At 39.0% G+C, this 24,923-nt stretch overlaps 1 protein-coding gene across 1 annotated transcript in view; it reads left to right on the top strand.

The window, feature by feature from the left end:
- Positions 1 to 24,923, top strand: part of LOC139132718 (transient receptor potential cation channel subfamily A member 1-like) — a 61,250-nt gene that overhangs the window by 19,405 nt on the left and 16,922 nt on the right. The window contains 11 exon segments of the mRNA XM_070698984.1: positions 9,593 to 9,749; positions 11,696 to 11,871; positions 12,978 to 13,085; positions 13,426 to 13,534; positions 14,404 to 14,549; positions 15,101 to 15,237; positions 22,310 to 22,358; positions 22,653 to 22,853; positions 23,348 to 23,517; positions 23,855 to 24,019; positions 24,647 to 24,761. Of these exon segments, the coding sequence (XP_070555085.1) occupies positions 9,593 to 9,749; positions 11,696 to 11,871; positions 12,978 to 13,085; positions 13,426 to 13,534; positions 14,404 to 14,549; positions 15,101 to 15,237; positions 22,310 to 22,358; positions 22,653 to 22,853; positions 23,348 to 23,517; positions 23,855 to 24,019; positions 24,647 to 24,761 (1,533 nt within the window).

The raw sequence follows: 24,923 nt of genomic DNA on the forward strand, positions 1-24,923 counted from the left end.
CTTCTCTGGTGTTTGTCTCCTTGTCTATAAACGTCAGCCCATCTGCTCGTCCGTGACAGCCGCATGGCCGAGTTAAAGATAGCCGCCTGGATTTCCAAGTGTTGAACTCATCAAATCTGAGTAATGCCGGCTTGTGCACGAACAAAACATACTCACGTGGGGTCAACTGTCAACTAGCCACCGTGACCTGATATTGTGTAAAGTGTTCATGTGAAAATGCGACGCTCCAGTGCATTGTTAACCTTACAATTCGACAAAGCAGGTCGGATGTTATTGATTTGTAAACAGTACAGAAGCCAATAAAATGTCAAATCCATTTTAAAACAAAATTTTCACGGGCACATATGGTATTGCAATAAAAAAAAACTTTCAGAAAAACTTTTAAAAGATGTGGTGACGTCAGTGTTTCCATCCTCGGCGTGGACTGAACCAGTTTACAGATCAGGTTATTGTCTGTCGCTTAATACTAATAATATTACCCTGTGCATTATATGCATTCTAGATATATCTACCCAAAATATGGCTACTGCCACTTCACGAGATGTGTGTTCTTGTTATCATGAGTTCTTTCCCAGATGTGTAACACTGTGAAATTTCGCACGTCCGCATCTGAACTAGCATATGCTATATATAGACTTTTCGCCACTGTACTAGTCTAGGCTCTTTCACAGGTCCACCGTAGACTTGTATTGGAATCCACCGTACCGTTACTCAGTGGTTGAAGTTGAGAAAAAATGTTATTATTCATTTTGGCAAAGGTGTCTTTGTACTTTGGCACAATAACGACGACAAGAAGTATGACTCCTTAGAGTGTCACTGTTTGCGTCGTCAAAAATGAGGCTTCGGAACAACTTTATTGTTCTACAGTCGTTGCCATGACGATATCAAGGAAATTCAACCCGTAAATCAATCGTGCGAATTATTCGTGGTCTATAGCCAAGGGACATTCATTAATCTAAAGTTGTGCAAAAACTGTTGTACGAGCCTTCACGATAAAGACCCCGTCATTATATGCATCTACATGCATATTCATTGGTCATTATATATAAATTTGTTCATCGTATTTTATATGTACCAAAGATCGTTATGCCTCCACAATCTTTGTGGGAGAATGCGTCATTGATCTTCTTATTGTATGAATAAAACAGAGGGGGGAAAATCACGCAGTGACTTTATATTATATCATTGTCAACAAGAGTGTGTTAGGAAGAGCAATGCAATTGCGGAAGTACCGTTCTAAGCAAACATTTGCAGTAGTGTTTGTTTTCGCCCTTCAAAATTTAGCAATGTCGTCGTGAACAACAGCTGTCAATAGCTCATTTCTCCGTCGTGTTGTAGACGACAAAAACAACAGGCTCAATTTTTGTCAAGCTTTGAAGATGTAATGACGAAGGGAATTACGGTGCTTCTCAAACCAGAAGTAATTGTGTCCCTCAGTTCAGTGGTAGTCAGGGCAGTTTCATGTCGTTGTTTTGTCAGGACAGGAATATGCAATCGTAGTCTCGGCATCATTGTAATTTTCTGTGATGCACAAAAATTAATAATAATGATCAACGACAGGCACTTTGTTAATTTTTTTCGTGTGATTATTTGTCAAGTAGACACGGACTCGATTTGTTCCCACTATCATACAGATGTCACTGTAGCTCAGCAAAAATAAGGAGTAGAAAAACCTATTTCAAATAGATTTTGAATTTTACAAATATAGCTATCGGTGGCTGAGCCAAGATGAATAGGTACATGTAGTTTCTATCTAGGTTGTAGTACGCGTCTCGAAATGGATAAACTTAAGCTTTGTCTCAAACTCTTCTCAACGAAGCTATGATGAACCCTTCGCTTGAAAAATCAAGAATTAAAATCAGGGGTCACCATGCAAGGTTTGTACTACGAAAAAATACCGTAACCCTTACTCTACAGAGCAATTCTTTATTGTTTTCAGATGATACCAAACTTTACTGTCAAATTTATAATTTTGAAGACAGTCGCAAATTGTAGTCATCGTTAGATAAACTTGTACAGTGGTCAACTACTTGATAGTTACTCCTAAATGTTGACATTTGTGGCACAATGACGATTTCTTAGAAAAAAGAATCCAATTGTGTACGACTATCACATCGGTAACAAAACCCTTGACAGGGTTAATCATCAGAAAGACCTTGGTATCGTACTTGACACAGAACTTTCTTTTAACAAACTTGATGACTATATTTTTGCCAGGGAAAACGCATTGTTGTTTTATTAAACGTAATTTTAGTCTTATTGACAATGCTCCTGTTCTTCGTCGGTTTTTCGTTACAATTGTTCGTCCGATTTTATAATTCATCGCGATTATTTTTAATTCTTTTTCAAAGCACCAAGCAATGAGAATTGAATCAATTCAAAACGCCTTCTCCGCTTTTTACATGTCAAACATGGCTTTCATAAGAACAGCAGTGTATGGAGTAATTATGACTATGACTTACTCTGCAATTTTTATAATATTCCTTATTTGCATGTTCGTAGGGACACTTTTGACTGTGTATTCCTGTGTAGAAGTCTTTTGTCACATTTTAATTGTACAGAGTGTACCTTTCTTTGGTCTCATTGTTCCTCGTTTGAGTGCCAGAAGAAGGGACCTAATGTTTTATACTTCATAATAGAGTCGATGTTACGTTCATTGGTTGCATTTCCCGCTTATTCAATTCACTTGACAGTACTAGTAATACTGATATCTTTGCCAATTCACTGCAACTTTACAAAACAAACATCTGTGATTTTAATCATTCTTTCTTATGTTTCTTGTTTGTAATTTCTTCATTTGAATTTTTGTCTTTTATTAGTTTTATATTTTATATTTCATATTTTGACTTGTCTGTAAGTGGCTGCTAACTGGCGCTGTTGACGAGAATAAAATGACAATAAAATAAAATAAAATAAAATAAAATAAAATTTTAAATTCAAAATACCTGGAATCTCAGTCTGTCAAAACTGAACTTTAATTTCCAATTTTCTCAAAATTTAAACAAAAAATCAAAGCTTTATTCACTCAATGAGCTCCAAATTAACCCATACAAGCGGTCAGATCAGAAAAGTATGGTAACATTTTGAGATTCCAAGTAATATGTCCCCGTGACACATTCTATATTTGTTTCAAATCTATTTTGAGTCTTAAAATTTGCGTGAGAACTCTGTAAGCCGCTAACATTACATGTTACGTGCGATGGCACCATACATTTTTTATTGCATCACTCTCTCTGAGTAGTTCAGTGTTTTTCTGAATTCCAAACTGACAGTGTATAATGTATTGTAAACAAACAGGCTAAAAGGAGGCATTTCTTATTTGTGAGCCGATTCTGAGCTGATGGAATTTTAAAAAGACTGTAAAGCGTAGGCAACCTCCGGAGAACTGTCCATCAATTAGTGTAGATGCAATTCACTAAAGTGCATGTACACAGCAGATTGATCGGAAGACGATTCGTGTGACAGATCTCAGCTAGGAAGTGTTTACTTCTTGTTTTGTGTTCAACGCCTCATGCATGATTGATATAAACAAGACCATGTGAGCGTTGCCAAGTAAGAATGGAGTGCGCTGCAAAAGCCCATTCAAAAGCAGCATTCCAAAAACCGATCGCTTTATCACCGCATCCGGTACTTTGTGAAATTTGGAAGAAGTCACGCCCCGCCACCGCAAAGTACAACGTGAATGGTTTCGACAAAACCTAATTTCATTTGAACTTTGATCTTTAACCCAAAGCATCCCTGATAATTCATCGACAAGAACAGTTAGCAGGGCCGTAGCCTGACCAAATTTCCGAGGGGATGGGGAGTAGAACCACGCTTAGGTAGGATTTGGGCAAAAGTACATACATTTACATATAGAGTGTGATATATTAAAATATTATATTGGCTATCGACCTTCAAATTTACATGTGACATCAAGAGTTTCATAAATAATAATAAATAAATGCACTATATCATAGACCCTCCAAAGGAGGTCTACGGCTATATGGATCACGCGGCCGGGCCTTTCTGTTCGAAAGGTTGCACGATCATTGAGACTTGACGCGTCTATCTATTTTCCTAGATTTATGTGCATATCGCAATGGATCCCGACAACTTGCAACAGGTGCCGCCAGAAAAGTGTGACGTTTCAGCCATTATATTCACCCAGCAAAATAAAATGTCAACGCTACTTGTACATTATAATCACTCAACATTTTTGAATGGGTTTTTCGTGCAATTTTTCTCAAATCTTCAAGATTCCTTTTTGAATTCCTTCCGTCGACGAATCTTTCAGTCTGCGATTAGTCCTGACAGCCGCATGCTCGTTCTGACGAGGAAGTCACTCTGTGGAACACGTCATGCGATATTAAAGCAATGAACTTTGCAGTTTCCCGCCAAAATCGCCGTTGCTGACGGTAAGCAATTCGCCTGAATCTTGAGTCAATATTATGTAGGGTCAATCTAGGGTTTACTTTAAGATCATTAAAGTACGGTAACGGTACAATATCGTCCTAAATTGCGCCCTGCGGTCATACATATTAGATATAAATACTTCGCTACAGCGTTCCAGTCTTTTTTTAACGTCTGCATATAGTTCTTTATACGTAGAAAGAAAACTAACCACAATTTGAATAGTCTATACGAAACTCGAGCTACCTACATGCACTTTGCCGTCCAATTACTACGTACTCAAAGACGAAAATCAGCAGTAATATTATCTTCGATATTCCTCGTTGACCTTGTTGACTGCCGCCCATAGCTGCGTAGTTTCTACGTTTCGATTTGTACGTCTCGTTATACACGATGAAAGTTTGAGTCAAATATTTTAACAAGTAGGTCACAATACTCGTTTAAAACTTTATTTGTCTGTTAGTAACACAGAGATAAGACAAGTGTCTATGAACTTCAAAGTCAGGCTTTCCAAAGTCGACAGCGCTCAAAAATCAATTGACCTCTGACCCGAGACAGATAGGCGTCACAAGAGTTCGACGATTAATGGAGATGTATCGCGTAATCTACGGTAACAGCTTTGTAACTGTAGGTGTAACGGGGTATATCCCCAGTCAATGTAACGGCTTACAAAACATATGATGTGAAATTAAACCTGATTAAACATGTTGTCGATAAGGGCCGGGTCTTTATGTCATAGTCTTAAATAGTTGATCAGGATATCTAGTGTACAGCCTGTCTTGAAAACAATAGGAGCGATAAAGTTTGGCAAATAGAAACACGCGGGTTTGGTCCCAGTACAGTGTCGTATAAAGTTGGTTAGGGCAGCCACCTTGATGAGCTTAACTGAAATTTATATTGACCATTATTTCCAATTATCCCCTATCACCAGTGAAAACATCTCATCACCCTAGCCTATCACGAGTTATCTGTCTGGTGAAAGACCAGAATACTAAAAATATCAGAAAGTGTCTTATTACATACGCCTTACATATCGAACGTCGCCCCGTCTCTCTTTGATGACGTCACGGTCCACATTAGTCATCATTTGACCGAAAGTGACCTTGAACTATTATTAGCTAGACAACTTTTGGGATTTAAAAATGATCACATTACATAATTTTCATCGCAAATCCTTTTTTTCAGAGAATCATTCATCATAAATATTCAATAAACCGTATAACAGTGATTTATACATATGAATGCGCCGTTCATTGAAGACAATCGCAGACAATTCTGAAGATTTGGCGTTTTAAAAACCGTTAATACTTTGATTTTTGAATAAATAACTCGATTACGTGACTTGTGTCCTGGATATGTGTAAAATATAGGAAATTGCCTGCTAAAATGTTCTGTTTACAACGGAATTCCGTCTAGCATGGAAATAAAGCATGTAATTGCCTATTGCAAATAAACCCACAAATTTGGAGAAGAAAGGATTGCCGTAAAAACATTATAGCGACCAAGCCGGCCAAGGCTCTGTAATAAATATTTTTATGCACTGACATGGCGATCTCAGTACAGAATCAGAGCCCATTCCATCCGCTGTGTACATTTTAAAGAAAGACTTCGCCATCTTGGTTCTCCATACGGGCAAATAGCAATTCATACACACAGCGACTGACCTCAGCAGATCAAAAGGACATGGTTGGCGGCAAGTTTCGAATCGAGCTCAAATTTATGTTTCAATGTCACGGAGCACATGCACTTTCACACGCGATGCAGAGAACTTGACTGAACCGGGCAGTAGCAGCAAATGGTTACTTTGTCTACACTCAGACGTCTACTCCACAAGGCCAGAGAGACTATCTCGTCCTCAAATAACTTATTCGCCATCATCGCCTGCAAGCTCCCTCTCAACTGTGCGACCATGTATAGCTTGAATCTGGGTGTAAAAATTTCTGATTTCACCACACATTTTCACCAAAACATGACATACGATCTGTAGTCGACTGAATAGCGTACCGAATGACTGCCTTTAATACTGAACAAGATTTTATGAAGTTTCTTGACAACGGAAATTGTCAATCTCCCTTGCATCCTTGAAATCAGTTGCTCATAGCTAACAATAACTAACGATAGCGGATTTTGACGGACGATATATGGGATTCGGTGGTACGGAAGGAACTCATATTTAGTGAGAATTTGCTTCGTGATAAGACCGGGTTTTGCAAAAATTTTGGGACGCTGCGCAAGAAAGCCAGATTCGATTGTTCAGAATTTTCACCGAACACGCAAGGAATTTAATGTTTTTTAATTATCGATGGAATCATGATATATACATACTTTATGCCGTGTTTGATAGATCTGCCCTATTAAATAACCGGCATCTCTTTCAATGGCGTCCTGTACCTTGTGTTTCAAATCTTTTCAGTATAAGCTGTTTGCGCTTCTATTACCTGGTTAAACGTATTTAGCATAGGAAAGTGATATATAGATCCAATTAAGTCGATCTCTCTAATGGTCGCCCAAGGGTCTACAGTGTGATTAAAACTTAAACAAACCCGCATGCAGTCTATCTGAAACCATTAGCTACAGTATGGCAACAGTAAGCCTGGTCTATTGTCAGGACAAGAGAAAGATGACGGTCGCTCTATGGTTTTGAAGTGTTTTCGTCATTTGATAATAGTGAAGAATGAAACGCTTGACGGATGCAGCATTAATTACATTGCTTATTGCGAGTTAAAATATTTTGTTGTTTAGCTTACGCACAACTTGCACACGCTGATCAGACCTGACGTTTTGCCCGCAGCCAACTTTTGGGACGTTACATGTACGTTGTTGTGTATCAGCCTTCTTGACTAACACCTACAGCGAGTCTTTTTTAACAGGAAGAAGTAGTGTTATTCTCAATTTCATGTGATTGAATTGTGTTTGTGTCTGTGTTTTCTAGGTTTTAGCTGTGTTTCATGTTCGTCCATGGTTACGTTTTTGTTCCCGTCAAAGAATGCACCATTTGCAACGTCTAATAATAATAATAATTATCTTTATTCACACCTTAGGCCACCGGCCCTTTGTGTCATAATGGTAACAAGCATATACATTTAGATCAAATGTACAGGAGTTACAGATAAAAAAAATATTACAACTGCATTAAACGGTCGTTTCTTCTTTTAAATGCATGAAATACAAATTTACAAAGATTTCGAATGATGGAATGGTCATCAATCTGCATTAATTGAATAAATTTATCAAAACTAGGAAAATTGTAATAATAGAAAGGTAAGTATACATTTCTCAGATCAGAGTAAATCGGGCAAACCAGCAAAAAGTGAAATTCATCTTCTACAGAAAAATTATCACAGTAACATACACGTTGATCTCTTGGTATTTTTACGTGTCTGCCATGTTCAATATTTAATGGATGTGAGGAGATACGAAAAGAGGTGAATGTGACTTTAAAAATGGGTTTCATCTTGACATTCAAATAGTTTTCAAATGAAGGTGAACTTTTGAAAAGAACATACGTGGCTAATCTATTATAGTTGTGGACTTGTTCATGCCAGTGTTGTAGGTCAATGTCAATACAGCGTTGTCTGAACAGTGATAAAAACATTCTTTCATTTACAACACCTTGATTATACCAGCTTTCAGCAAAACCGTATGAGAACAGAATGTTTTTTAACTTTAGTGCCCAGCAATTTTTACCACTTTCTGCCATACCATGTTGTATTTGATAAGCATGATAAATGTACCGCTCATGCCTTAGTCTTAAAAGTTTCAGCCAATACTTAACAATTCTATAAAGTCTCATTGCTCGTAAAGTAAACCTTCCAAGTTCTGCTCTTGCTGCTGCATTTGAAACATGTTTCTTTTGTTTTAACGTCTAATGCGATGTATTATCCTTATGGCATACTGCGATATGGAAACAGTCACTCATTCGTCTAAAAAACATAAATCATTCAGCAACAGTTGCAGGCGAAAATTCTTAATAGCTGTAGATTTGGTGATAATTCCCCACATAATGTGCAAATAAATTTTGTCAATACTGCTCCCGCACACACTAAAGTCATAATATTTGCAAAAGGGAACGGCTGGCCGGCTCACTCCGAAAGACCATTTTGTATCCTGTGTCGTGTGGGGACAACGGTAATATTTTGGTTTTATTGACTTCTTCCCCATAACGTTCATTTGCCTCATTGATGTATTTACGTTGAAAGTTTGTCAAGGGAAACCGATAGCACCAGCTAAACATCACGAAATAAGACATAGGTGGGTTGTGTAAATAGACGAACAAGAGAGAAGCGGCCGCAGCTGAAATTACAGGTATTTTTCTAAAGAGAGAGTGACCCCAGAAGAAGGTACCCTAATTTTACGTCACGCCGATAGCCACCATTAATTTTAATAACTCGAAATAGAGCATCACTATTCAGTGCGTTAATAAGCGCCAATTTGTGAAGAAACTCCCGACGGAATCGCTAAATTGGAAATTTCATGGCGTCTTCTCTCAAGGGAAAGAAATGAGTGCTATTTGATGTCACTTTTATGTCAGTGCCCACAATATATCGCTTTGATAACATTCATTTCCGGGTCTTTTATGTTATGAGAGTGAAATCAATCATGTCACTTAGCTTATGAAAAGTGCATCATGGGAATTCATTTAATTTATTTCTTTGTGTATTGGACGTACGTCACCTATACCTGTAGCTCTCTTTACATCGCCCTGGCTTATTAACTTAGACGATCCTGGCACAGTCTTACACGAGTGAGGGTCGTTCACTGCGAGTTGGGCTTCCCCGTCAAGGCTTTAACTTTGTCACGGTTGCGCTGGTTTCGTTCAACTTGTTATCGGATATGGAGTGTCGAGACATTGTTTTCATACGGATGATCCAGGTATAAACATATCTCTCGACCCCAAATATTCCTCAGCAGGACGGTTCAAGAACGACCTTGGCCTAGCCACTGTATCTTAGTCTGTTGAGAGCAGCGAATCTACCAAAACCATACGGCAAGAAAAACACTTTTGGGAATTGCAGAGCACACGTACAATCAGCTGAGGTTGCAGGAATAATATAAATTGTTTTAACCATCAACACGAGCCTGTTTCTCAAATTTCAGATTTCCTACATTCTTATTTAAATTTGTTTTTTACGCATTTCTTCAAAGTCTGGGATTGAACATGAAAAATATTTTCGCTTTCTTTTTTTTCTTTGCTCGACAGGTGGCAGCAGCCGGTAACTTAGAAGAAGTACAACGTATTCACAACAACCACCCTGAAAGACTGACTTTGCGAGACTGCAAAGGCGCCCAGCCGATACACCATGCGGCGGCACGGAACAGAATTAACGTCATCGAGTTTATATTGGAACACGGTGTAGGTAGGTCCTGAAATGTCACGGCTCTATACCTATATTTCTCATATGCCAGAAGTTACCGGGCTCGGAAGGGGGTTATTTGCATATGTTCCTGTTCGAAGTAACATCAGCAAGTGGTTCTGTCAATGACAATTACAGTAAAATGCACCTCGGGGACAGATATTAGGACTCTCAAGTGTTCACTTCTGATCTACAACTTGTGGGGCACATTTTAAAGCTATGGGGTAAGAAAAATTTTCATAGTGTTAGTAAAATGTCTTTTCCCGCATAGAGTTATCACAGGGATGGCGGCCATTTTGAATTTCAAATATCGGTAAATGTCAGGTAATTTGTTCGTCAAGTACCAACACTTGCATGGTGACCTCTGATTTCTATTTTTGATTTTGTAAGAGAATAGTTGAAAGTTTCATTCAGGAAAATTTGAGTAAAAGTTTGTCTTTCACTTTCGAGGCGCATACTACTTCAACACGAAGAAAATAAAGAACAACTCAAATTTTTGTCTTTGTGCTAGAAAACTCAGCACTTTAATCTTTTACCTGGACACACACCCCTTCATATTACTACATATATCAATTTAGTTTTCGAGGTACTGTCAATATCTACTGTCGCTTCCATCTGGTTTGTTTTTTTTTCTATTTTCGTGACTGTTTGTTGCGTAGTGCTATGGTAGGCTTGCTCATGATTGCGGACACCTGGTACCAGCACTTCATGATGGTTCAGTCTGTATTTTGGGAAACACGTCTCTTCTGTTCATAGACTTTCCGATCTACTGCCGTGTATGATTAGATTTCTTAATTGGCTTTCAGATTATTCGTTCATTCCGATTGAAGCATCTTGTTATTGGTAATTAATTACTTTGAATAGAAGTGTTCCCAAAGGTATAGCAAAATGACTTGAAATCAGAATAAATATTATTTAATACTTAATTAAGACATCAGTATATTGTTTGGCTTGGAGGATAATAATTACTGTCGTTAATTGAAAATGTTATCAAGTAATATTCCAGCTGAATTACAAGTTATTAGTATTAATCTTGGAAATTTTAATTATCAGCGAGAAAAAGAAATATACACATCATATTTGGTGTGAAAGGAGACTTTGTACGGAGCCTTGTAGCTTTGATATCTCAGAGGAGAAGAGGATTTCACATTAACTCTGAATATAAGCTATTTGATCATCTCAATTAATTCTGAAGTATACGTTAAATGTACCTGGGCAAAGAGAAATATTGAGAATAAAAAGTACATTAATGGCGAATGCACTTAGGAATAGACTAATGGAAAACATATCAAACAACGTCAACACAACTAATTTGAGATGTCAAGAAGAAACTTTACGCGAGGATATGTACGTAGTTATATATGTGAGTGTGCACGCAGGTACTGTACGTACATTGTATGTATGTATGTATGTATGTATGTATGTATGTATGTATGTATGTATGTATGTATGTATGTATGTATGTATGTATGTATGTATGTATGTATGTATGTATGTATGTATGTATGTATGGTTAGCTAGGTAGGTAGGTAGGTAGTTAGGCAGATAGATAGGTGGGTAGGTGGGTTGGTGGGTGGGTTTTAGGTAGTTAGGTAGGTAGGTAGTTAGGTAGGTAGTTAGATAGGCAGGTAGGTAGTTAGGTATGTAGGTAGGTGTGTAGGTCGGTAGGTAGGTAGTTAGTTAGTTAGTTAGATAGTCAGTCAGTTACTTAGTTAGGTAGATAGGTAGGTAGGTAGTTAGTTAGTTAGTTAGTTAGGTAGGTAGGTAGGTAGGTAGGTAGGTAGGTAGGTAGGTAGGTAGGAAGGCATGCACGAATGAATTCATGCATGTATGTATGTATGTAAAACAAATAAACTAAATCCCAGATTTTTAAACAGAATTAAAGACATAACCCGTCAAAACGTCACATCTTATAAAACCCTTACCCCGTTGTATTTAAATACTTACAGATATCAACGTGAAGGACAACTGCGGCAACACACCATTGCACTGGGCTGCGGAGAAAAACCAGGCTAAGGCAATCGAGTTTCTTCTTGAGAATGGAGCAGACCCAACCATACTGAACTGCCGTCATCACGCGCCTCTCCACCTGGCAGTTGAGTCGATAAGTGAAGATGCATTCGAGGTGAGTTAGTTGACAGTTGTGGAACCTGAAAAAAGGAAACACGCCCGATCACAGACACAAGGAGTTTTTCTCCTTGTCTGTGGCCCGATATAAAAGACGCAAACGGAACGGAAAAAAACAAATGGTTGTATAAGCGGAACAAATGACACGATTTGAACTAATTGGGCACATTTGGATGGTGAAGTAATGTCGGTTTAATATGCAAATGTAAGCTCATCCGCTTTTCTTTATAAGTTACACACATGTTTTTATGAGTAATTTGTAATATTGCAACATTCAGCTCTAGGGCATTTAACACTTTGGAGAAATTTGAAAAATATGAAGATCAAATTATCCCAAATTAGTTCCAATCGTGTCCAATGCATAATCGACGCAATGCAGGACTGTTCCAATTCATTTTCCCCGATGTTTGTCTGGAGAAACAGGACAAACCTAATAGTTTATGGCTGTGAAATCTCTATAATATCACGTGATATTCTGCTCCCTATTCCTAAGTTACACGTCATGTCATAAATTTTGAAATAAAAAAAGGTACTGCGATCTAGAGATATTACTGTAGTGTGTATTGTTCGTGATCGAACATGAATGAATGACTAAGCAGAAGAGCCTGGCTTGTGTTCCAACTCCCAAGTCACCGTGCCAACAAACTTGGAGGTGCATGACAACAAGCTCTGAAACAATAGCGTTAACCGTTGCTGTATCAGTTTACATGCCTATCAAGGACAGAATACTGCGCCACCGACGGTGACGGAATGTCTTTTACCAGGGCACTGCTTTCATTCTCCACTGTTCTATCCGCAATGACATGTGACTTCACCATAATTAAAATTCTGAGTGTCATATTTTTTCAAAAAGTTCTATGACAAAAGTTACTGTTATTCTTTTTTACTTCAAGTAACAATACTGAAAGGTCGAGTGTTTCGAATAAATATAACAAAATGGTTCTCGACCTAACAGAGCACCACTGAGCACCTTTTCCAACGGCAATTAAATTATGTTGTAATGTTGAATTGCTTCAGTTACTGGTAATTCATACGGTAATCACAGAATCTCTTCAAATTTTTTTCATTTAACGTTTTTACTTGGAATATACATTCTGTTTCCAGGCAATCTGCAGGTACCCTGGTGCCGACGTCGATATACGTGGCGAGCTTGGGCAAACGCCGCTGCATTACTGCGCTGCCAGGGACAACATCGTCATCGCTAAGAAACTGGTGAGAACCTTTATACATTTTTCTGATTTTAAACTGTTATCTACCCTGTGAAAGTCTTTTTCAAAATAAGATTTTTACTGCGTGCAGGTTCGGAACTAAATTTACGAACATATTTCTGGACGTCCAAATTAGAACAAATGGCGCCATCAACGGCAACAATTAATGCATGCACTTCTTCGTTGCTCTCCCTCTACTCTCCTTATTTCTGCACTCTTTCGTAGTAGAATGTGTGATCAGTACAACTCGCAATTTTCTATCCAAGAAAGAAGTAGCTTCACGAACAATAAAATAAACCATATATGGAGCATGTGTAATTTATTTTATACTTGTTTCCCAACAGATGGAGTTCAAGCCAAAACTTTGCATAAAGGACTGCAATGGCGTGTATCCTGTACACTGTGCTGCCACTCATGCGTCAGCAAACGTTTTAAGACTTCTCCTAGACGAAGGTAAGTTATAATAGGTTCGCCGTGCTCCTAATAAGGGGGCTTTGGGCATCCGACTTGCGCTCAAGCGGTACACGGAAATGTCATTTTCGTCTACAAAACAGACACCCCGAGCGAATCAGAAGTCGTTGAATGCAAATGACTGCTATTTGGTTTGCAACCGTGACTGAAAAACCAGAACGTGTTTTGCAATTTTCTGTTATTCTTTGAATTCTTATGCCTTAACTGAGAAATTGAGGAGATATGGCTCTTTTGGAAATAGTCAAAGTCGGCATATCAAGCAGTTTAAGCAAATCATATACGTTAATATGTATATCAACCTAAACAGAATACGAGCTTATACCACCCTCTTAAATTGGCATGTACATAATCATGTACAAAAAGAAGGGTTAGTGTATTAAGTGTATTTAAAAAGAGACTGAACAGATATGAGGTGACGTGAAAATATAAAAACAAAACGGAACACCAGAAGAACCAGGTAAATTAGGTTTTCAGCGAACGAGAAATAACAACAGTATGAATTACCTGCTCAACAAATAACAGCCGGCAAAACAATTATGTACGACGGCATTATTTGCAATGGTTAAATCTTCAGTGTCGACGGAGCTGTTTATATTTACCTAAAGGTACCCATAAAACAAAGAAAAGACATCAATATAAACAAAATCATCGGGATTTAGTATGTGTACCACGGTTTTCTGATAATTTCAACAGGTATCATAAGAAGAGATTCTGCAATCGAAACAATCCATCGACGTTTAGGTAACACATAAAGAAAACACATTTTTACCAAACCTCATTTCCATAGTTATTCTTCGCAGCTTGAGAGGTGAATTTCTTTCTTATCCACTAATTACATTTTATAATTCCAGTGGAAAAGCTTGGTTACACGAGAGACTGTGTGCTTAACTTTGTCGACAAGGAAAGAAACTCGCCCATCCATTCAGCTGTCAATGGGGGAGACAGGGAAGCAGTCAAGTTGTGTCTGGAAAATGGTGCAAGAATTGACGTGCAGCAGGTTATTATAATTATCACAGTACAGTAGAGAACAGTTCTAGAACACAGCGCAGTACAGTACAGTACAGTACAGTAATTATATTTATCACAGTTTTGGAGTACAGTAGAAAACAGTATAATAAAACACATTACAGTACAGTGCTTTACAGCACTGTACAGTACAGTGCAGTACAGTATTGTACAGTACAGTACAGTACAGTACAGCAAGCGAAGCGTAGCACAGCACAGCACAGTAGAATACAGTACAGTACAGTACAGTACATCACAATACAGGGCAGTACAGTACAATACAATACAGTACAGTAGAATGCAGTGCAATGCAGTACAGGACAGGACAGTGCAGTAAAGCTCAGAATAGCACAGCACAGCAACATTGCCATGGGTAACCTACTTTTGTTATGCTTGGTAAAGTATTATTCTCAGAATCTGAACCAGAAATGCTGTGCGTATTAAAACAGGTGAGAGCGGCTCTCGTCCGCTTAACGGGTTAGACTTTTTGGTGGTGACAGCAATGAGTTATTATGGTACACTGTCTGACGTCTTATTTTACAGAACGACAAGTCAACTCCCGTCCATCTTGCATGTTCGCAAGGAGCATTGGATATGATTAAACTGATGTTCACCATGCAGGATAAAGCAAGGCGTTCACTCGGAGTTACGGATGTTGAGCAAATGACACCGTTACACAAGTGAGTAATCCCCTCCGTCCCGGTGTTTCGCACGCTCTCTGAAAATAGCTGATGAAAGCCACTGTCTGTCTATATCCCTATATTCTCAATATCTCTATCGTATTCTCTCTAAGCCTGCACAAATATCATAACACAAGGATTCTTCGAATATGTACCTCATTTACTTAAGTGGCCTCATACAAATTATCGAATGTATGCCTTATTCTAACGGCAGGCGGGTCAGAACTTTTTCTAACGCATGACAGTGATGATTAGCATGGGGTGAATACAAAACGATATATCGTTATGTAGGTCATTTCCCCCACACTCATCATGACCTGAGTTCAATTAGTCTAGAACATTCTCAAGGTCACTGCCCTTGATGACCTCACAACCTTGAATTCAATTAGTCATGTTTGGAATGTTCTGGAAAGTTGATTAGTTGTGTAAGGGAGATAATTTTAGAACAGTAATTAGCATGTCAATAAAAGTTCTAGATTGTTCTTATATGCCTTTATAAAAGGGACGTGCTCAGCTTCCAGTCAGACTTTTGGGATCGTGTCTCTTGTGTGTTACTATAAACTCCAGCAGTAGTCATTCTCAAGACTTTTCAAGACCTTCACTGTCAACGCTGGATTTATACTGTGGACTTTGTGCAGCTGCAAGCCTGCAAGGACTGTTCATTCATCCAACTGACTGTTACAACTCTGAGACTGGAGCTTTGCCGTCCCAGCTGAGATAAGTAGTCTGTACACTTTAAAGCTTGTATTCTATCCCTAACTTAGCAATTAGTTTTATTTTCGTAATAAATTTTGTTTAAACGTTAACTGCTGAGTTCACCCTTTTGTTCGTTTTCTCTGCACGTAACAAATTGGGGGCTTGTCCGGGATACGAATATTTTGAGCCGTTTGACAACATTTTGACAGCCTTTTCAAAACTACTATATACTGTGAACTCAGCGAAATTCAATCATGGCGGAATTCAAGCCAGACGAATTTATGGATGACCTTGATCAGGACGCATTTGATTCCCTCAAAAAGGACAACCTCATTGCACTGGCCAATTTCCTTAAAGTAGATGTCAAAAGATCTATGCGCAAGCGAGAAATTCAATTCAAGATTGCAAAACATTTAGTTAATTCTGGCCATTTTGAAGAGTCTGCCTTTAAAAGATTATGAGCCTGAGTCTTCCTTCGAACTCAAAAAATTAGAATTAGAAATTCAGGCAGATTTGGAGCTTAAAAAATTGGCATTAGAAAAAGAAAAATACAAATGCAATTACAAATGAAAGAAAAGAATTGCAAATGGAAGAAAGACAGAAAGAAAAAGAAAGGCAGGAAAGATTAGAAATGGAAGAAAGACAGAAAGAGAGGGAATTGGAAATGAAAGAAAAAGAATTGCAAATGGAAGAAAGACAAAGGGAGAAAGAAAGAGAGGAAAAAGAAAAGGAAAGAGAATTAGCAGAACACCGACTGCAGTTAGAAATGAGACGTTTAGAGCTTGGAAAGTCAGGAAAATTCTTCCCTTCAGACAATTTTGACATCACTAAGCATTTCAGGTTAGTTCCCCCTTTCCAAGAAAAGGATGTTGATAAATATTTTCTCATTTTTCATTTTGAGAAAATTGCTCAGAGTCTGAATTGGCCTAAGGAGTCCTGGTCTATGCTTTTGCAGAGTGCTTTGGTGGGTAAAGCCAGAGAAATTTACATTCAGTTGTCAGTAGAGCAGGCTTCAAATTATGATTCTGTAAAGGAATTAATTCTCAAGGGCTATGAGTTGGTGCCTGAAGCTTATCGTCAGAAATTTAGGGATTGTGAGAAGGTGAAGGATCAAACTTATGTTGAATTTGCTCGAACAAAAGAACAACTGTTTGATCGTTGGTGCTCTTCTGAAAAGGTCAGTCAGAATTATGACAAATTACGACAGCTTGTTTTGATTGAGGAATTTAAAAGGTGCATCCGGAGTGACATCAAGACGTTTATCAATGAACAAAAGGCAGATACATTAGAGGTTGCTGCACGTTTGGCCGATGATTATTCATTGACCCACAAATCTTCATTTCTCAGCAAACCATCCCAGTCCTTTTCATACAGAAACAATGCAGGTAAATTTAACTCGTCCTTTTCATCCAAGAATTTTTCAAAGGACAGTAGAAAATCAAATGACAACAGTTCACAGAGTTCAAGTAACACTCCCACATCATCAGATCCCAAGTCTCAATCTCCTTCTGAAAAACAGTTTGGTACACTTTCTTGTAATTATTGTAAGAAAGACGGCCATTTAATGTCAGAGTGTTTCAAATTGAAAAGAAAACGTGAAGGTCAAAGTGGTCAAAGTGGATCTAAGCCCACCGGCTTTATTTCTTCATCAACTCAATTAGAGTCTAATAATGTGTGCAACACATTTTCTGAGGTTTAAACCCCTCTTATCCCCAATTAATGAGGTCAAGGTCAATTCTTCTCAAGATAGCATTATGGTGATTATTTTCGAACCATTTATTCATGATGGTTTTATATCACTTTCTAGTGATTTCTCTTCCGCTACCCCTGTCAAAATTTTAAGAGATACCGGGGCTTCCCAGTCTCTTTTGTTGGCAGATACCCTGCCGTTTTCTGAAAAGTCATTTTCAGGTTCTAAAGTTCTTATTAAGGGGGTAGATTGTAATGACTACATTCCTGTTCCTCTCCATAATGTCTATTTGTCTTCGGACTTTGTTTCTGGACCTGTGACTTTAGGTATTAGGCCTTTTTGCCTTTTGAAGGGATTCACCTTCTTCTTGGAAACGACCTTGCTGGGGACAAGGTCATTACTAATCCACTTGTGACTGATAATCCTAGTTTAGATCAGGATCCAGAGCCAATTGAACAAGAGATACCCGATTTATTTCCTTCATGTGCCATTACTCGAGCCATGTCAAAGAAAACTTCCGAGAATCAAAATACTCTCAAAATAATGTCACAGATGTTGACTTAAATGACACCTTTCTCAGTCAGGTGTTTGACACGGATCATTCCGTTATCCCTCGTGGATTTGAAACTTCCAGTAAAACTTCTGCTGACCAAAGTCAGACATTTTCTAGATCAAATCTCATTGCAGAACAACACAAAGACCCAGATATTTTGTCTTTGTTTGACAGGGTAGATGATGAAGGTAAAACTTCAGATAGCTCTGTTTCCTATTATACAAATCTGGTATTCTCATGCGTAAATGGAGACCTCCAGATGTTTTGGTTGATGACGATTGGGCTATAAAACATCAAATTGTGGTTCCAAAGCCCTATCGTGCTGAAATATTGCGCCTGGCCCATGAAACGCCCTGGGCTGGTCATTTGGGAGTAAGGAAAACTTATCATAAAATTCTCAGTCACTTTTATTGGCCTAATCTCAGGCAGGATGTAGCACATTTCTGTAAAACTTGTCACACATGTCAAATGGTAGGAAAGCCAAATCAGACCATTCCAAAGGCCCCTTTACAGCCAATTCCTGCATTTCAAGAACCATTTAGTAGGATACTAATAGACTGTGTTGGGCCCTACCAAAAACAAGATCAGGAAATGAGTACATGCTGACAATAATGTGTACATCAACTCGGTTCCCAGAAGCCATACCACTGAGAAATATAAAGACAAAGACTATAGTGAGAGCTTTAGTCAAATTTTTCACTTTATTTGGCCTCCCTAAATGTGTCCAGTCCGATCAAGGCTCCAACTTTATGTCTGGTATTTTTCAACAAGTAATGGATCAGCTAGGCATTAAACAGTATAGGTCATCCGCCTATCATCCAGAAAGTCAGGGTGCTCTGAGCGATTTCATCAAACTTTGAAAAACATGATTAGGACCTACTGTTTTGACACAGAGAAGCAGTGGGATGAAGGAATTCATTTTCTGCTCTTTGCTGTTAGAGAGTCAATTCAGGAGTCTCTTGGTTTTAGCCCATTTGAGCTTGTATTTGGACATACAGTCCGTGGCCCACTTAAGCTCGTTAAAGAGAAATTCCTATCAGACGATGATGATTGTCTGAATATTTTGCAATATGTGTCAGATTTTCGTACAAAACTCTCTAAAGCATGTGAATTAGCCAGAGAAAATCTTGAGTCATCTCAGCAGTCAATGAAAACCAAATATGATAAAAGCACCTCAAAACGGAAGTTTGAACCAGGTCAAAAAGTTCTTGTTCTACTTCCAATTCCTGGCAAACCACTCCATGCTCGTTACTTTGGGCCATACCTAATTGATAAGAAATTGAGTGATTTAAATTACATCATAATAACACCTGACAGGCGAAAACAAAAACAGCTATGTCACATAAATATGCTTAAGCCATATTTGGATAGGGATAATCCTACTAAAACAAGCCTGTCAGTGCAGTCAGTTCAAACCATTATGAAGATAGTGATACTGAAACTGACTTGAGTGAAAATACTCTAAACTCAAAGCTGGGCTCGGTCAAGCTTCAGAACTCAGAAATCCTGGAGAAGCTGGAGTCTACAAAGTTGGCACACCTCCAGCCAGAACAACAACAACAGGTGAAAGAACTGCTCCACGAATATAAACACCTGTTTCAAGATGTTCCAACGAGGACAAACGTCATCTATCACGACGTTGATGTTGGGGACAGTAAGCCTGTAAAACAACATCCATACAGACTGAATCCAACAAAAGCGAAATATCTCCAGGAAGAAGTCAAATACCTGCTGGACAATGACTTTATTGAACCCAGTAAAAGTAACTGGAGTTCGCCGTGCATACTTGTTCCCAATCAGACCACAGTTATCGTATGTGCACGGACTTTAGGAAGGTCAACACTTTAACAAAGACAGACACTTTCCCAATCCCGAGGATTGATGACTGCATCGACCGAGTGGGAAAAGCCAAGTATGTGACGAAATTTGACCTACTGAAGGGATTTTGGCAAGTCCCTCTGACGGATCGTGCTCGTGAAATATCCGCCTTTGTTACACCAGACGGATTGTTCCAGTACAAGGTGATGCCATTCGGAATGAAGAACTCTCCGGCAACGTTCCAACGGATGATCAACGACGTCATATCCGGGCTAGACGGGTGTGCAGCTTACGTTGACGACGTCGTCCTGTATAGTGACACCTGGGAGGAACACATCAAGCTCATGCGGAAGTTCTTTGAGAGACTGAGCAAAGCAATGTTGACTGTCAACCTTGCCAAATCTGAGTTTGGTTGGGCTAGGGTAACTTACCTCGGACATACTGTAGGACAGGGTGAGGTAAAACCTGTTGATGCCAAAATCAGTGCCATTTCAAGTTTTCCCATACCAAACTGCAAACGACAACTGATGCGCTTTCTCGGTATGGCTGGTTACTACAGAAAATTCTGTCCAAATTTCTCCACAATTACTGAGCCTTTGACTAACTTACTTAAAAAGAAAGTAAAGTTTGTTTGGTCAGAGCAATGCCAACAGGCATTTGATACACTTAAAGCCATACTGCAAAGTGCCCCAGTGTTGTCTGCACCAGATTTCACTTTGCCATTCAAATTAGCTGTAGATGCTAGTGATACGGCTGCTGGTGCTGTTTTATTGCAAGAGGATAGTCATGGTATAGATCATCCTGTTTGCTATTTTTCACGCAAATTTAACAAATCCCAGAGAAACTACTCTACAATTGAAAAAGAGTGTTTATCTTTGATATTAGCTTTACAGCATTTTGAAGTTTATGTTACTTCTTCAAATCAGCCAATAGTGGTTATATTGATCACAACCCTCTTGTTTTTCTGCAGAAATTTAAAGGCAAAAATCAGAGATTGCTAAGATGGAGTTTAATGTTACAGGAGTTTAATCTTGACATTAGACATATCAAAGGCAGAGACAATTTAATTGCAGACTGTCTCTCTCGTATTTAGAGTTTATTGTTGTTCACTTTCAAGAAATTTTACTTTAGAGTAAAACAAAATTTGAGTACTTAAATCCTTTCAAGATTACATTTGTAAAAGAAAGATTTTCTTTGAAAAATTTTCTTTTTTTGAAGAGGGGGTGTGTTATGTAGGTCATTTCCCCCACACTCATCATGACCTGAGTTCAATTAGTCTAGAACATTCTCAAGGTCACTGCCCTTGATGACCTCACAACCTTGAATTCAATTAGTCATGTTTGGAATGTTCTGGAAAGTTGATTAGTTGTGTAAGGGAGATAATTTTAGAACAGTAATTAGCATGTCAATAAAAGTTCTAGATTGTTCTTATATGCCTTTATAAAAGGGACGTGCTCAGCTTCCAGTCAGACTTTTGGGATCGTGTCTCTTGTGTGTTACTAAACTCCAGCAGTAGTCATTCTCAAGACTTTTCAAGACCTTCACTGTCAACGCTGGATTTATACTGTGGACTTTGTGCAGCTTCAAGCCTGCAAGCAAAGGACTGTTCATTCATCCAACTGACTGTTACAACTCTGAGACTGGAGCTTTGCCGTCCCAGCTGAGATAAGTAGTCTGTACACTTTAAAGCTTGTACTCTATCCCTGACTTAGCAATTAGTTTTATTTTCGTAATAAATTTTGTTTAAACGTTAACTGCTGAGTTCACCCTTTTGTTCGTTTTCTCTGCACGTAACAATATCATTGCATGAGGGTAAGACAGTACTACAGAACGTGGTAGAATTTAACAGTTAAGGTAGAATACACCTCGGTGACGGACATTTCGACTCTCAAACTGTTGCAATACATTGTTGATCTACCACTCGGTGGTACTGCTTTTGAAGCTAATGGAGTAGCTAACTTATTGTTTTGAAAACTGAAAATCCAGTTTCCCCTATAGAGTTACAGTGGCCCACTTTCACCAGTCGGTAAATATAGGATCACTTGTTTCTTGGTTGTCAATTTTTGCCATGTGACCCCTGATTCTTGCTTTAAAAGGAAAGAATTTAACGTTTCATCTCTTTAAGTCAATTTTTCGATTTCGAGGCGAGTACAACCTTAATTGTAGAATATATGATATGAATAATGTCATAAAGACTAGAGTGATATTTCCTTAACTTTCTTAAGCGCCGTTAAGCTCGTTCAACCTCAATAAACAATGCGAATATATGCACCTTAAGTCTTACAATGTCCTCTCTCCTCGATTGTGATCTGCAGAGCAGCGATGTTCGACCATCCACAGGTTGTTGACTATCTGATCAGCGAGGTAAGAAATCCGGATCTTCTTCTTTTTATCAATTATTATACCACACAAGCTTTTATATCCGGCTCTTATTTGTCGCACGCTTATCGAGAATGAAACTTGGTCTCATCATCAGAGATTAGTGGCGAAGACACAGGTGCCTTACGTCGCAAGGTTTATGAATTGTGTGCTGCAAAAGGATGAAGTTGGCGGCAAGGGACAGACAGAAAGATCTGCAAATAAGACTTCCTCAGGATATACAGATATTTCACTTAATGCCGTAACGACATTTTGTCTCTTATCCCCCTCGTTCTCAAGGGAGCCGATGTGGATCCGCTCGATAAGAACTTCCGCAGCCCGTTGCTCATAGCAACGTCGAAGGGAGGATGGAGGACGGTGAAGACGTTGCTGAGAAGGGGAGCCAACTATCACATACGCGACAAAATGAAGAGGAACATTCTCCACATTGCGGTCATTTGCGGAGGCAGTCTCACCTACTTTGGCGACGATTTTTTCGAGGTATACAATACGCTCAGTACTGTCTTATAAAGAGTCATTTATATGTAACATATAATACAACGGCACTTAAAATAACAAACAAAATATTCGACGGAAGGGAGACAGTTTTCCGTAAAACTTTCGATCAAGCCCAAATTTCGTAAAAATGTGAATAACGAATAATTGTAAACTTCCAGATGTAATTCTACAAGTACTGTCAGTATTTCACAGACATGTTCCAGGTAAACGGAAACATTAATATAGTTCCAGTCCTACTTGTTATTTTTGTAACCTTTTCAAGTATTTCGCCCACGCACCGTATCTGCCTTTCTTCCACATTTTAATGTGCACTGTGCTCTCCTCAGTTCAGTCCAAAGTCGCCAGGGTCGCTGCTTCCTTCTTTGCATATTTTTTTATGCTCACCTTTAGCGACTTTTAAAGGTTTTGTTTTACGTCTGGTAATCGTGGATTGGTTTAGTTAATCACTGTCGTTTGCTATCGGCTCCTTTTCGAAGAACCCCGGCGCCATCGAGCTGCTCAATCAGAAAGACGACTGGGGATGCACGCCGCTGCACTATGCATCACGGGAAGGCAACATCAAATCCCTGCAGGGACTACTGGAGCTTGGGGCCGTGATCAACTGCAAAAACGATTGGAAAGAGTCGCCGTTGCACTTTGCCGCAAGGTAACCGACTCATCACTTCTATTGAGTAATCACGTGCACTCGGCCATTGTACCTGTCAAGTATCGGCTGTAGTTAACTTCACTCAGGGTCCGATATTTTGCAGTCAAAATATCAAAAACTGTTGTTGCCAAGTCCAAATAAAGTGTTTTACAGACAAATCGGGTTTTCATTGCCCTTGTACAAAGTAGCTGGACACTATTACCCTGCCCGCGTACAGTCGGTTCTCATTGGTTATTAATGTAAGAACTCTGGGGAAATTCTTGTAGGAAAGATGTAATAATTCTACATCTATCCTGGACTGAACAATTTCCTTTAACGTTTTAAATTTCTTTATCAGATACGGTCGCTTCCACACCTGTCGCCGTCTCTTGGATAGCTCCATGGGGCCACATATCATCAACGACACCGAGGGCGAGGGAATGACGGCTCTGCATCTGGCGTCGCTGAACGGCCAAACCAAAGTGGTACAGCTGCTGATGGCAAAGGGAGCATTACTACACCGGTGCGGGCGTAATTCAATCAACCTTCTGTTTTCCCTGTCCCCATTACGTCATATCAATCAATCAGTCAATCATTTGAGTAATTCATCCATCCATCCGTTAATCAATCAATTGATCGTTCGTGCGGCCTGTCCAATTAACTAGTCAATCAATATATCGGTCAATCAACCTGTCAGTGTCTGTCTGTCTGTCTGCCTGCCTGTCTGTATCTGTCTGTCGGTGCCTGTCTGTCCGTGTGTCTATCTACCAAGCTATGCATCTAGCCATCTCCTTTTCTATTTCTAACTCCTCTATTGTCACATCATGTTAGTACCATAGCACGATCACGTGAAGTGTGTACGATAGTATTGACAACGTATCTCTTAGTCTGACATCTAATTACCTAATGCTCCTTGACATTTATACCCAGCAAATTTATCTTTTACACTCACACTTTGCCAAATTGAAAGACAATTTCTATTTTATGTCAACACTTAAACAAATTGAAACAGTAATCTATATTTGATGCAGACATTTAGCTACTGAGATTGAAAGACACGAAATTGAACTTCAATTCAATTTTTAATCAACTGTGACCGACGACTTGCTTCTGTCAATCCCTGTAAATGTATTCTCTTTTCCCTTTGCAGTGACCACAGTGGAAGAACTCCATTTCACCTAGCTGCAATAGCAGGCTACACAAACACTATGAAGTTACTCCTCGGGACCCATGGTCATCTTCTTGATCAAGTAGACGATGATGGGGTGAGTAACCAGGGCAATGCGTACTCTTGGAGCGACAGTCACCCTAAAGAAACAATCCTTCACTGCCGTTTAGCAACGAATCTATAGGATACTCAAGGGCATTTATTACATGCCTCGATGTGAGTGCAAATCAGTGCATTGATTTAAATAGGAACATCCGGG

The sequence above is a fragment of the Ptychodera flava genome, chromosome 5, assembly GCF_041260155.1.
Source record: "Ptychodera flava strain L36383 chromosome 5, AS_Pfla_20210202, whole genome shotgun sequence".
Classification (NCBI taxonomy): domain Eukaryota; kingdom Metazoa; phylum Hemichordata; class Enteropneusta; family Ptychoderidae; genus Ptychodera; species Ptychodera flava.